The 13,351-nt window shown below is 41.5% G+C and overlaps 1 protein-coding gene across 2 annotated transcripts in view; it reads left to right on the top strand.

Moving 5' to 3' along the window:
- Positions 1-670: 670 nt before the first annotated feature.
- Positions 671-13,351, top strand: part of ACO1 (aconitase 1) — a 39,863-nt gene continuing 27,182 nt past the window's right edge. For both annotated transcript variants that reach the window (XM_021537139.2, XM_021537138.2), the window contains exons 1-2: positions 671-763; positions 12,706-12,829. In XM_021537139.2, coding sequence (XP_021392814.2) covers positions 12,733-12,829 — 97 coding nt within the window. In that variant the 5' untranslated portion in view covers positions 671-763; positions 12,706-12,732. The remainder of the gene's footprint in view (positions 764-12,705; positions 12,830-13,351) is intronic.

The following is a 13,351-nucleotide window of genomic DNA, read 5'->3' as shown; positions in this document are numbered from 1 at the left end:
CTACTGGCAACACGCTGGACACTGATAAAGTCTCCATGGCACTCAGCTATGGGGGTGATGTAAATTATGTCCTCTAGGATGTCCTCTACTCTGATATTGTTCTTTAATACTGACGCCATGATACTGATCCTGACCAGCTTGTAAGTGACAGCCTGTTTCTGCAGCCAGTCAGCTCTCCTCCTGCCAAGAGAAACAACAGGACGTCCCACTCCTATTGCACTACCTCGAGGATGAGGATGCAATCCTGTGTGTCAGGTGGTGATCCGAGCGACAGCTGTTTGCTTCCGGGCCCAACCTTCCCTGACAGCACCTCTGGGCTTGAGAGCAAGCGCTGGGGCTGTGAGCACGTGCTGCATCTACAGCCGGCACAAGGCACATCACTGCCCACACCTGCTGCCCATGTCACGGTGCCCGTCTTTCCGATTACTCCCACCGCACTAGATCTGGCCTTGACCTCGGTACCACCCTCCCACCCACCCTTCCACCGTCACAGCGCTCCCTGTCCTCCTCCTACATCCAGGGAAAGGGACTGGCCGAGGAAAGCAGCGGCTCTCTGCGGGGCCAGGGCTGCGGGCGGTAGGGGCGCGCCCGCCAGCCCCACGTTCCCGTCGCCCGGCCGGCCATCCGCCCGCTCGTCCTCCCTCCCCGCCGCCGCTCCAGCCCTGGGCCGCGGGGCGGAGCCCGCCGCCACCGCCCCTTCCCTCTCCGTGCGCCCGGCGGCCTGACGGCGAGCAGCGGCGGCGGTCTGTGCTCCTCGCTCCCGGTGAGTGCGGGCCCCGCCGCCCGCTCCTCTCCCCCGGCGCCGGCGGCTCGGGGCCCTGGCAGCGCTTCCCCGGCCGCGGGGTGCCCGTCCCGGCGGCCGGGCCGCGGGGGGAGGTTGTGGGGCGGAGGGGCGCCCCTCGGGGCACAATCGGGACGGGTGCGGGCCGGGTGGAGGGCGGGGATCGGCGGCTAGCAGGGCCCGATGGCAGGACGGGGAATTCTGACGTCTGCCGGCCCCGGCCCCCGCGGTGAGCCGCTGGATGCTGCGGAGGAAGGCGGCCGCGGCGGAGCAGCCCCCGCGGGGCACCCTCAGGGCAGGGCCGGGCGGTGCGGGCCCGCCGCGGCTCCGGGGCCCGGCCGGCGAAATCTCCAGCACCGGCTTGGGGCCGGCTCGCAGCCAGTACAGGGACCGCTTTGGCGGAGAGGAGAAAGAGGAATTGATTTAGCTCGAGCAGAGCGGAAGAGAAGTTGTGCTGCCCTGTCTTCATGTAGGTGAAACTTTAACATTGGTTTTCCTCCTGGAACTGCTCGAGCCTTGTCTGTTGGTGTTTCTGTAGTATCTAAATGGTGCAGTGTGAAGTGTACGTATCAAGCACGCAGCAACACCCCTGTGTTGGAAAAAACCTCAGTAGATCTGCAACATAAGTGGGACAGGGAAGGGATGGAAGAAAATAATTGGACGGTGATGCCTATAAAGTGTTGGGGTTTAATAATTTTGGGTGACAAAATAATCTGGCTCATGTTCATGGCACAGACAGCAGGTGCAGGTGTTCTGTAAACAGTACTGGAGGTCATAGCACTGATGGGTATTTGCCTTCTAATTTAATGTGACTTAGGACTGTGGCTGTGAAAATGCCCAGTTTCAGTAACTGGATCAGATATATGTTTGGATCGGTCCCTCTTAATGTTCACTGTGTTTCTGCGTTTCATAATATCACCGCAGTTCCCATTTATTTTTTAACTTGAGGTTGTACTTTGATGTTTAGTTTCCACCTCTAAAGCTAGTAAAGCTGGGGGGAGGGGGATAAAGGGGAAGACGGAGAGATCTGTACTTTAATATTGTTTAGTATCAGCAGGAAACTTGGTCTAAAACAGAGGATTCTCTCTCCAAATAATTGGAATTTAATTAATATCTCTGAGCACTCAGTGCTGTTGTTATTGTTCCAACTGGCTTTGTCAATCTGCAAAACCGAAATAAAGGAAGACCACCCTAGAGAAATATTAACACTGGAATGTTTATTTAGTAATGCTTTGCTTAAAAGCAATTGTGCTTCATCAGAATGTCCTAATAAACTTCTGGGGATTGTTACTGCTTCAAAGAAAGTAAGAGAAATGTAATGGGCATAGAGCAGGAAGTGCAGCTGAGTTTTGTACCTTCCAGGATCTGTGGTATGTGTGAGAATTTATTGTGAAAATTATCAATACTTTACTCTTCTCAGACTTTATAAGATAGAGGACATTCCTGGAGAAGCTTTCCATGTAATAAGAAGCCTGATCACTTAGGAGTGCTTTACAGAGTACATCTTGCAGATTATTGCTGAATTGAAAAGACCACAGGGCTTTCAAACTGCAGATTTTTGTCATATTGTAATATAGCACCTGTCTTTCTCTCTGGTTGTCTTTGGTTAGACAATGATACACTCCTACTTTGATACTATTTGTTTTTATAGTAATAGTAGAAGAGCCAAAACAATAAATGCAGAAAAATAGAGAAGAAATAACATTTGAATAGTAAGAAATGGAACAAATCTATTTTGCCAGTGTTTTCCAGCAGAGTCTCACTGTAGGATTGATAGTAAGAGCTGGAAATTTGCTCCCTCCTTAGAGTAACAATCCACTTAAGCTAAATGGAAAGATGTGAATTGAGGAGTAGTCCCTTTGTGTCTTGAAATATAGGAAAAGAGAGGAGTCTTAATTGTGTGAAAATGAGATAAATTTTTTTCAGGGATTTTGCTTTCACTGCTGCCTTAGGGATGGATTAATTTCCTCTAGGTATCTTCCTTGAAAGAACTGGGACATCCCACAGCTGTAGATACGTATGTGTGTGGGACTTCAATATGTGTAAAAGGTGCTCATTTTGGTTGTTCGGGTTTTTTTTTTTTTTTTTTTTTTTTTTTTGGTTTTTTTTTTTTTTTTGTGTACCCTTTCTGTATGAAAACTGTTACCAAAAAGGTGATTTAAAAATGTTTAGTGGAACTTAATTTGCTCCCCAGGCAGCTTGGCCAGTAAACTCTGCTAACAGCTAGTTTGAATTCATGAAATTGTATCAGACACACACTTGTTGTCCTTATAGACGGAAGCTGTGGGTGTTTGAAACCTGGATTCATCTACACGAATAGTTGAATGGCTGCTGAGACTGCAGGCAGAAATTTTTAGTGTGAGAAAATTATCTTTATTTCCAGGCAACAAATTCAGGATTTGTCTTGAAATAGTGTGAAAAATTAGGACTCCACAGTGTCATATTATTTCACAACTGAAGTAATTCTCTCATTAGTTTTTCATCCTGAAAGGATCCTTCCACCTACATATCTTCGTTAGCTCTGAAACAGTTCAGATTTCAAGTTGCAGAAAAGGAGTTTTCAAGATGCAGAGAGAGCAGTTTATAGAGCTGGTATAATGGTAATAGCATGAGTACAGAGCTGATTAACAATACTCTCTTTTTGTTTGCCTTTCCCATGCACCTCTGCTGCATTTCTTCACCCTTCACAGGAGTCTTTTGAAACTAACAGACCAATACTGAGATGTCTTTTAATCCTGCCTTTTGACATTGACATTGAACCAAAATTTCAGACCAAATCTTTGTACACACGCTCTGTATTCCACATTTCTTGCAGCACTTCCATGTTGGTTTTGTGTTTTTTCTGACTAACACTGAAAGCTAGTTATTTGTTAAAACTGGTTGCAGCTGCGTATTTGTTAATGAACAGCCTAAGAGTACTAGCATGGGGTAAAAAAGCAGCAAGTTTGTATAGAGGTAGGAAGTAGGCTAAAGTTCAGAGTCCTCTCTCAGGAGGTGGGAAAAAAATTTCAGTGCTTCATGTTTCAGTGTTTGGTAGTCTCCAGATAAGCTTCCTTTTGTTCTCAGGTGTAATGCTGCTCATTTTCCTGTAGCAAAAAAGAAAATTAATCTCTGCTTTTATCTGGGACACTCAGTGTGCTGAGAAAGCATTCCCTTAACACTTATGCCTGCTTAATTATGATCTGGATTTTGTTAAGACTAGATTGCATTTCAGAGGCTGTGTGAGAGCACATGAGAGCACACTACATATGTGTGCTTGCCTGGATGACCAAAGACTGGTGAGATCTATACAAGAGAAGTGTTTTAACTCTAAGCTGTAATACCTGTATTGAGGTGAGAGAGGAGATAGCATTTGGCTTTCTGAAGGGATGATGTGAAGGAGTTTAATATCTACGTTTTGGAACTCGGCATCTAAACTTCCAGCTCACTTGGAGTTGGAGTTACTTAAGACCTCAGCGTTTGATTTCACAAACTTGATCTCTGACCTCAACTTTCAGTTCCAATATGTGCAATACAGAATTGCTAACAAAGTGCAATGGTCAGAATACTTATGACAGCCTATGTAATACACAGATTATTGGGCTATGCAATTAGTGACCTGTTTAGTGTGTTGGAAGTTTAGCACTTTATGGATCTGAATAGGTATTTTAGCATTGCAGTCAAAAGTTTCAGGCAGCCAAAGAAAGCAGGAGCATCTGCAATGCAAAGCTCTGTTTGTTCTAGTACAGTGTTTCTCTTGAGCATTAAAGTTGAAAGTGGTTCCCTGAAGCTTTGCCTAGAGAAACCCTCCTTTTTCTATTACTGCATTTTTTCCAGTGTGGAATACTGATGTACTTTATACTGGCAGAATAGTTGCTCAGTCATCAAATTGTTAGCAGACTTTTCCTTAAGGATCTATATGTAATGATGGACCTTTCTATGTAATGAAGAAACACAGAGATTCTTTCTGGAGCTTCTTTAACCACTGAAATCTCCTCAGTGTCTGTTAGCAGGAATGAGCAGTGTACATTTGTTACATAGTGGCCTTATCTGCCACTGGCAGAGTGTTAAATAATAAGAGCTTCTCTAAATCAAAAGAAGAAACCTGTGTGTATTGCAAGAGTAGTTGCACTCATCTTTTCTTTATACATCCATGAGTAATTATAGCATTTTATATTTTTATAAAACAAGACTCTGCTTGTTCTACTTCTGGTATTGAAGTCTATCCGAATGCTGGGGGCATGTGTGGGCTTGAGGTGTTTTGTGCTTATGGTTTGTTTGGTTGGGTTTTGCAGGTTTTTTGGTGGGTAGATGGATTTTTTTGTTGTTGTGTTGTCATGTGTATGGTCATCTCTGTCTGTTGATTTACCCAGTGTAACAAAAGCATTTTTGTTAGGCAATTTGAATATTTTAACTAAAAAAAATTCCTACCACATAGATGTATTTATTGGGATTTTCTTTCTAAACTGACTTGCATTATGGATGGATTTAGTGAAGTTTGACTAGTTTAGACGCCTGACTGATACTGAAGATGTTGCCTTTCCATATCAAAAATGCTGGCTTTTGTCAACATGCTTAACATGGCTATTCTCCCTCCTTGGTTTTTGGGTAAGGTACACATGCACAGAACATCATGCAATTCTGTTATGATGGAAGTTCCTACATGCTGGACCTGCTTAGAGATCTGTATTCATGGCTATGCCAGCTATAACTTAGGTAAACTGGAATTAGTCATCAACTTTTTCAGTGGAGGCTCCCTGTTGAGTAAAATGTGAAACCATGAGAAAAGCTATGTAAATTTTAGAGGCTCAGGGCAATTATTAATTGCCCTTTAACAAAGAGCAATAGCCCTTAATTAAAGAAGTGCTGTTCAGCTATATGTAACTGCTTGTAATGTCACAAAGTGCATGCTTAATGTTGTGATGAAGAGTTTATAACTCAGTAGCTCTGCTGCAGCTCTGCTTAGATTTTTTAAGTTTCTTGCTTTTGCTATTTGGAGGTGCTTGTTGCAAACTTGGCAGCAAAGTACAGATAGATACAGTGGCACTCATTCAAGTGGACAAAATCAAGGGAAATAACTTGTGAGCGTAGGAGTGATAATTGCAACAGAAGGTGGTGAGATCGGATTCAGCATGGATGAAAAATGTTGCATTTTTCAAGCAAGGCCATGGATATTGCTTATGTCCTGCCTTATCACCAGGCAAAGACTTTTACCATGGTGATCCTGCCAGCTCACCTCTTTTTTTCCCAGTTTTCAGTTGGAAGTTTCATGACAGAAACATCATATTTTATCATGTTTCTTCACAAATTTCCTTCAAGTACCAGCAAGTCTGAGCTTTCCCTTTTTTCTTAATGTCTGATAAAATTGCGTCTTTGCTTTGCCTATGTGTAATCTTTTTTACCACTTCTAGAGTCTGGTAAAATGTTCAGATTAAACTGCTTTCCTGAGTGTGTGCTTCCCAGCAGTGGCCATGAATTTACCCACATTTCAGGAAAAAGAGCATTTGCTACTTGAAATCTGTTTTATTTAATATACTAGGTGTTTGGTTTTATGAAGAGAGGTCTAAAATTAGCCCATTATCACTAATAACGTAGACATCCTTTCATAATTAAAAAGACAGCAACTAAGAAGCCAAAGATGGAATAGAAAAAGCAATTGTGGAAACATGTTTCTCCAAGTGAGATTAAATGTATGTCTGTACTAAAATGCTGAATAACCATGGCTGTTCTGCTCCTACCTTGTGGCCTGAAGGTTAGATAGAAGTTTTCTCATCCAGAGCCTTTTTCCCCTTCTGCTGGTTGAACAATCCGTGTCTTTGGTTTGTCATCAGGTACTTCTGTAATAAGTGTGATTATTACTAATCATTAGTCTTTTGTAAACATTTGTGTTTGGTACTACAGAAAGAGCAGGGTTTACTATCAGCATGTATGTAGGAAAACCACTCAGTGTGCTACAGTTGTCTCTTTTTTTGGATGGTGAGAGATGAGTGGGATGCTCTGATATCCCTAAAAACCCCAAAATAATACATACTGTTGATAGTATGGATCTGTTTACAGTCAATGGGTATAAGTGCAGCTGTTATTTAAAAATAATCTATTTTTTTTGTGATGTGAGATTACTGCTTTTAGTCTGACTAGCTGTGTTCAGTTTCACCTTCAACTCTAAAGAGAGTAGAATAGTATGTGTTAAAGTGATGTCTAGAAGAGTTTTCTGACTTTTTCTCAGGTATAGCAAGAGACCAAATACTTTTTTCCCTCTCTATGATTGTCATGAGATAATTTAAGCAAGTACAAAATTACAGGATATATTATGATGTTTTCTCAATTACATTAATTTCAGTAAAATTTATTTGTTGTCATTGTTCCAAGTTACAAAACTGCCTCCAAACGGATCTGAAATAGAGTCAAGGAGTCACTGTCAATCAAGAATGTGCTTTAAACTAAACCAAGTCCTCTTCTAATCAATGTTGTTGTGATGTGACCAGTGTTGTGTTTATGTTAGACACTCAGAAATGTGCAACAGCTGAAGGTTTGAAAGCACACATACAACATATGTTGAAGTCTCCTGTGAATGTTTTTTTTTTTTTTAAAGAAAAGATTTTAAGTTACTTACTTAAATCCTTTTTATGGAGATCCACATGAAAATTTAGTATACTTTGAATGTATCTGATGTAGTTGATTAGCGAATACAAGAAGACGGGAAAGAGGATGGACAGACACCTTTTTCCTTCTGTCCCCTTGGACATGTTTCTTATATCATGATCATCAAAGGATGTGTCCTTTAGGACACCACAGAGATAACCACAGACAATACAGCCAGCAGGCATCTTTGCAATGATCTTCTGGTGCTACTGAACATCTGAGGTCTCATAGTAAAAGCTGTTTGCTGGCACACTCAATACAGGTGAAGTGAGGAGTGTTGTACTAAGATTTTGTTTGTTCAAGAAGTCTTTTTAAAGTATCACAGTGCAAAACTTGTGTTTCCAAAGAAATTTGAACTGTGTCTTATATAGGGATGCAAACTGCACAAGACAGCTATTGTGGGCAAGGGTTCATTCTCTACCCTTGCAAAAGGGTAGAGAAATGTTGCATTTGCAAAACACAGCTTCCTTTTTTTATATTTGAAAAGTTATGGCCTTATCCAAATAAATTTGCCCCTCCTGGTATTCATGGTTGCAATCTTTCTGTACTTCTGCTTCTCCAACAGAGAGGGAAAAAGCAGAAATCAGACTTTCTGAGATGAGCTGATGTGCAGTCTGGGTGAATTGAGGTGCATTCTAACAAGGGATTGAGTGTGATGGTAGAGTAATGAGCTACTGCATTGATGTAACAAAGTGAGTGGAAAACAATATTGATAGGGAGCTCAGATTCATAGATGATCAGCATTAGTGTGGGCTGGATTGTGGGTTGTGGTGAGGGCTGGTCCTGGATGGTTGGGACAGACTGAGACGAGAGATCTCTGAAGTCAGGTGTTAAAGTATATGGCTTAGGGGTCCTGCTTGGAGCTGCTAGCCACAGCTCAAAGCAGGCCCCAAGGAGTGGGGGCAGGGAGAGGTGGAGCGTTATAAGAGAGGGTCTAAGAGGGTAGAGAGAAGGGGAGGCAGAGCGCGCAGGAGAATGGGCAGGAGAAGGGGGCCTGGTCTCCTGGGAACACCTTATCAATGGGGTTGGAAATGGGTGCAGAATAGGACTTTCGACCAATGGGATTACAGATACATGATACTTCAGGGGAGGGTTACAGATACGGAATAAACTATACATTTTTGAGGGATGAGACAGAACACTGTGTCTGACCCTTGGAACCATTGGATCTGTCTTGGGTCAAAAAAAGGAGTTACCTTCTACTAGCTACATCACCATCCACAGTGCTTAGCAACCAAGGTCTGCCATCTCAAAGCTTGTTTTCGTCTCAGTCTGGCTCACAGTCTATGTATTTTCTAAATCCTTTACTAAGCAGTCATATTTATAAGGCTTTCTTATTTCATGCTCCCCAACAGTGGGTGTTGTCAGAATTTTAATAGTAGGCACTAAGGAAGTGCTAAAATAAGGCTGTTTGTCTGGTACACATCATACACGTGATGCAACCCTTTAGGAAGGTTCCAGTACCTTGAGATTAGTTCCATTAGAGCATGACACTAATAATGCCAGGGTTGTGGATTGGAATATCATATGGGCCATTCACTTGGATTTAGTGATCTGTGTGTGCCTTCCAACTCATTCTCTGAGTCAGTAATGAAATGCTCCTTTTTTAATCCTATTCTTAATTTTCAAGTTTGAATAATCTGGTTTTTTATGTAATCTTCACACAAACAGTTTTAAGGTTGTTGGGCAGAAGATCAAGTAGTTGTTTTGGTATGTCTGAGCAGGTATTGATGTGGTTGTGCATTGGCCATGGTCAGCGTGTGTGACCCTGCATGTTGCACCAGTTCCAGGCAGACAGATGTCTGCTCCCCCATTCTTGCATATTTGCATTTCAGTGCCTGCAAAACACGAATAAATATTCCTTGCTCTGTAATCACAAGTTGATAAAAGTATCAAGTTGATAAAAAAGTTAACATGTATCTATCACTGTGATGATTTAAAAAGTTTTGGTATACTCAGTGTGCATAGTATTGCCCCCAGATTTTTTTTTGGCAAATCACTAGTTTAGAGTTCTGTGCTGTGGCCAATGGGTTTATAATTTATTGTAACTACTACAGTAAGTAGTAGTTGGTATGACTGAGCTTCCATGTCTCTGTGAAATTTACTACAGTAATGCTGCTAATTGGTATATTTTTCTAGAGATTTGAGCTCTTTTCAGCTATTTCTGAATGGCTTCCAGGTTTGTAATGGTGTTGTTCATATCAGTGTGACCAGGGTGATTAAAAGAATTTGTGATTAGGCCTTAGTCAGCCCACAGTTCTGCTTATTTAGTAACTCACTGATGAGAGGAGATTTGTACTGAAGTATCTCATACTATGAACTAAAAAAATTCTGTTCAGGGAAGATGGTGATGTCTGATAAAGTAAGTTAAACATGTAGATAACGTGTCATAACATTTTGAATTTCTTTTGTGATTTCCCAAGACATGGACTTAAATGTAAAATGTTCAAGCTGCAGTTTATACTTGGATGAGAGTATGTGAACTGAGTACAGTGGACTTACGGTCATATCAAATTAATGATCTGCTTTATCTGTCAGGGGATATCCAAATATTTTCTGTCTATGGCTACTCTTAGACTTTCCCATGAGAAATTGATATGAATAAAATAAAGTTCTCAAAGTGGAATGCAAAAAAGTAAATCTTAACAGGAGGGTAGCTGGCAAGAAGAGGAAGGAAGAAATTAATTTTTATCATGCTCAGTTGTAGAAGCACAGAGTTTGCTTAGAAGAATAGCTAGTAGTTCATGCTGATTAAAGATCATGGGGCTTGTGTACAGGGTGAATATCTGCAAAGCTGGGAAGAGGAGTTTCAGAAAATAACTTGTCAATGGAAATGTTAGAGATGATACATTTGAGGTTGTGTGTGTGTTTGCAGTCTGTTCATTTGCTGACCTTCCAACTTCCCTGGACATTGAGCTTTTTAGCTAGAAATATATGTTGTTTTCTTTGAAAGACTTCTGGAATTTTTTTTTTTCTCTACATTATCTTGCTGCTTTACACCCTGGACCTTTTTTGTTACCATTTCTGATGTTTCTCTTTGGGTGTCTTCTAAATACATGAATTTTGAAAATACTGGAATACTTTAAAAATCCCCCATAAATATGTTCCACATAGTATTATTTCCTGAACATTGCATGAAACTAGCAGATGAGTTAAATAAATTAATTCATTGGCCTTGCTGGTCTGTTTTTAAAAAATACTGGACTTTGTGCATCCTTTAAACCAGTCTCTGAGGCCTGTCATCTCATGCCTTGTTGTGAATTTTCTTGTTTGAAAAACTGGGGCAAGAGAAGATAGTGGTACTTGAATGAGGACAGGAACAGTATTCTGGGAAAACAAGGGATCTGAAAATCAGGCCTGTGGTTATCTTTCTACTAAAAAATTTTTAATCGTGACTGGGAATGTTGCCAGGCACTGCAAGAGAATTGTTCTCACTGTTTAATTGTTAGCTTGATCCTTGGCATGCGTTGGCCTAAGCCAACACTTCCAGAAGAGATTTGGGCAGAGTTCAGGTCTTCAGTGTGTCCTAGGAAGTGTTCCATTAAGTAGTTTGCATATGGTTAACCTTTTCTGGACATTTAGAGATATTTCTGTAGTGAATTTAGGCCCCTTGCTGCTAGTTGGCCTTGCTACAAGGAATATCTTAAGGTCTTTTAATTTCTATATGTGAAGCTAAAAGTCCTAGATCCCAGAGGAATGCTTTATCCAGCAAACCATTAAGCACAAAAACCAGTAAATCAGTAAGCAACAACAACAACAACAACAAAAGAATATTTCCAACTAAAATTATGCTTACAATACAGCTTATGTAATTTTTTTTTTGTGGTGACCCTAACAAATCTTTCTGAAATTAGGAGAGTTCTTTTTGGCTCTGATAGTATTTGTAATCTTAGTCTATAATACTTTCTGTCTCAAAATAATAGTGTTTTCTGGTTTCGTTAAATTGTTTTTAATTTTGAATGTACATGTCTGTCAGTTTAGCTTTAGATCAATGCCACTTCTATTGGTTTTGGCTGGGATACAGTTAATTTTATCCCTAATAATTAGTATGAGGCTGTATTTTTGATTTGTGCTGGAAACACATTTGATAACACAGGGATGTTTTAGTTCCTGCTGGCAGGGCTTACACAAAGCCAAGGCCTTTGCAGCTCCTCACCCATCTCACCAGTGAGGAGGCTGGGGGTGTGCTCCAGGGTGTTCCTCGAGCTGGGAGGGGACACAGCTGGGACAGCTGACCCCAGCTGACTCACAGCATATAGAGCTGTGAGAAGAAGGAGATGTTCGGGGTTATGGAGTTTGTCTTCCCAAATCACCATGAGATGTGATGGGGCCCAGCTGTCCTGGAGATGGCTGAATACCTGCCTGCCTGTGGAAGAGGTGGATGTATTCCTTGTTTTACTTTATCTATCAAACCATCTCTATCTCAGCCCTTTAATTTTTTCATTTTGTTGCTCTGATTCTCTTCCTTTTCCCACCAAAAAGGAGTGAGGGAGTGGCTGTGGGTGCCTAGTTGCTGCCTGGAGTTAAACCACAACACACTTAAGAAATGGGACTGCGTTGTCTTGGTGGTTTGTAAATCACAGAGGCACAAATGGCTGTCTAGAAACAGCATAAAGAAGAGAATAATGAAGACAGAATTTCCTTTGTGAAATCATGTCCAGCAGAGGGCAACAAAGATGGTGAAGGGCCAGAGCCCTGGTTTTGTGAGGAGTGGCTGTGGAAGATGAGGTTGTTTAACCTGGAGACAAGGAGGCTCGGGACATCTTACCATTCTCTACAACTCTCTGAAAGGAGCATGTAGCCAGGTGGGGTCAGTCTCTTCTCGCAGGCAGCCAGTGACAGGATGAAACATATTCTCAAGCTGCACCAGGGGAGGTTAATATTTTATATTAGGAAAAATTTATTACAGCCATTGCTATAGGCTGCCCAGGGAAGTGATAGACTCATCATCGAAAGGTGTGTGTGTGTGTGGCACTTGAGGACATGGTTTAGTGGTGGATATGGTGGTGCTCAGTTAGCAGTTGGACTCAGTGGTCTTAGAGGTTGTTTCCAGCTTTTAACGTTCTATGGTTCTAAATCACTTGGTGTATCCATATTTTTCAAAATACTACTATCTTCCTTCAGACCTTTTATCTCTGAGGATGTGTTACAAGTAAATTTGTGGTGGAAGGTGAATGACTGACTACCTTTTTCTTTGGTTCAGGCCTTTGTGTATGGGATAGATACATTGTAGACTGTGGGACATGTACTTTGTATGAAGGGCAGATTTCATGAAAATGTCCTTGATTTTTCTTTTGTTTTAGGGACACTAACTAGGGTCTTCAACAACCATGAGCAACCCTTTCGTACAGATTGTGGAGCCACTGGACCCAAAACAGCCTCTGAAGAAATTCTTTAATCTGAGCAAATTGGAAGATGTGAGATATGGTACGTTGACAACATAAGAGAAGCATTTTGTTAGTACTGATGAACAGAACCTGAACAGACTTGGCCACATTGGATGATACTTGGTCTCTGGCGTTGACCTATGAATTCCAAAGGCAGACCTTGAAAACAAAATTTTAGCAAAATTTAGTTTTTGAAATTTAGACTGACAGAAATATTGGCAAGATAGCAGTAGTATTTTCTCAGCATACTGTGCACACAGTAGCCTTGTTTTTGCTGAGTGGGTGAGGAGAGCTAGGCAAAACTAAGAGCACAAGTCTTATTCTGCTAAAGGCTGGAAAGGATCTAACACTAATATGTATGACTGAGCCAATCAGAAACATTCTTCAGCTTTGAAAACAGTAGTGGGTAGAGAATCCTTTCTGAGGAGCCTTTTTCCTTAGTTCTCTGACATTTCCTGTCTTTCAGTGCTACTGGTAAAAATCTTAGTGTCTGTGCCATTGACTTAGAAACTTAAGTATCTGTACCTTAGAGTTATCTGTGGTGGGTGTTTGGTGTTTCAAA

The sequence above is a fragment of the Lonchura striata genome, chromosome Z (assembly GCF_046129695.1).
Source record: "Lonchura striata isolate bLonStr1 chromosome Z, bLonStr1.mat, whole genome shotgun sequence".
NCBI lineage: Eukaryota > Metazoa > Chordata > Aves > Passeriformes > Estrildidae > Lonchura > Lonchura striata.
Note: the sequence above shows the minus strand (reverse complement) of the source record. Positions and strands in the feature narration are given on the sequence as shown.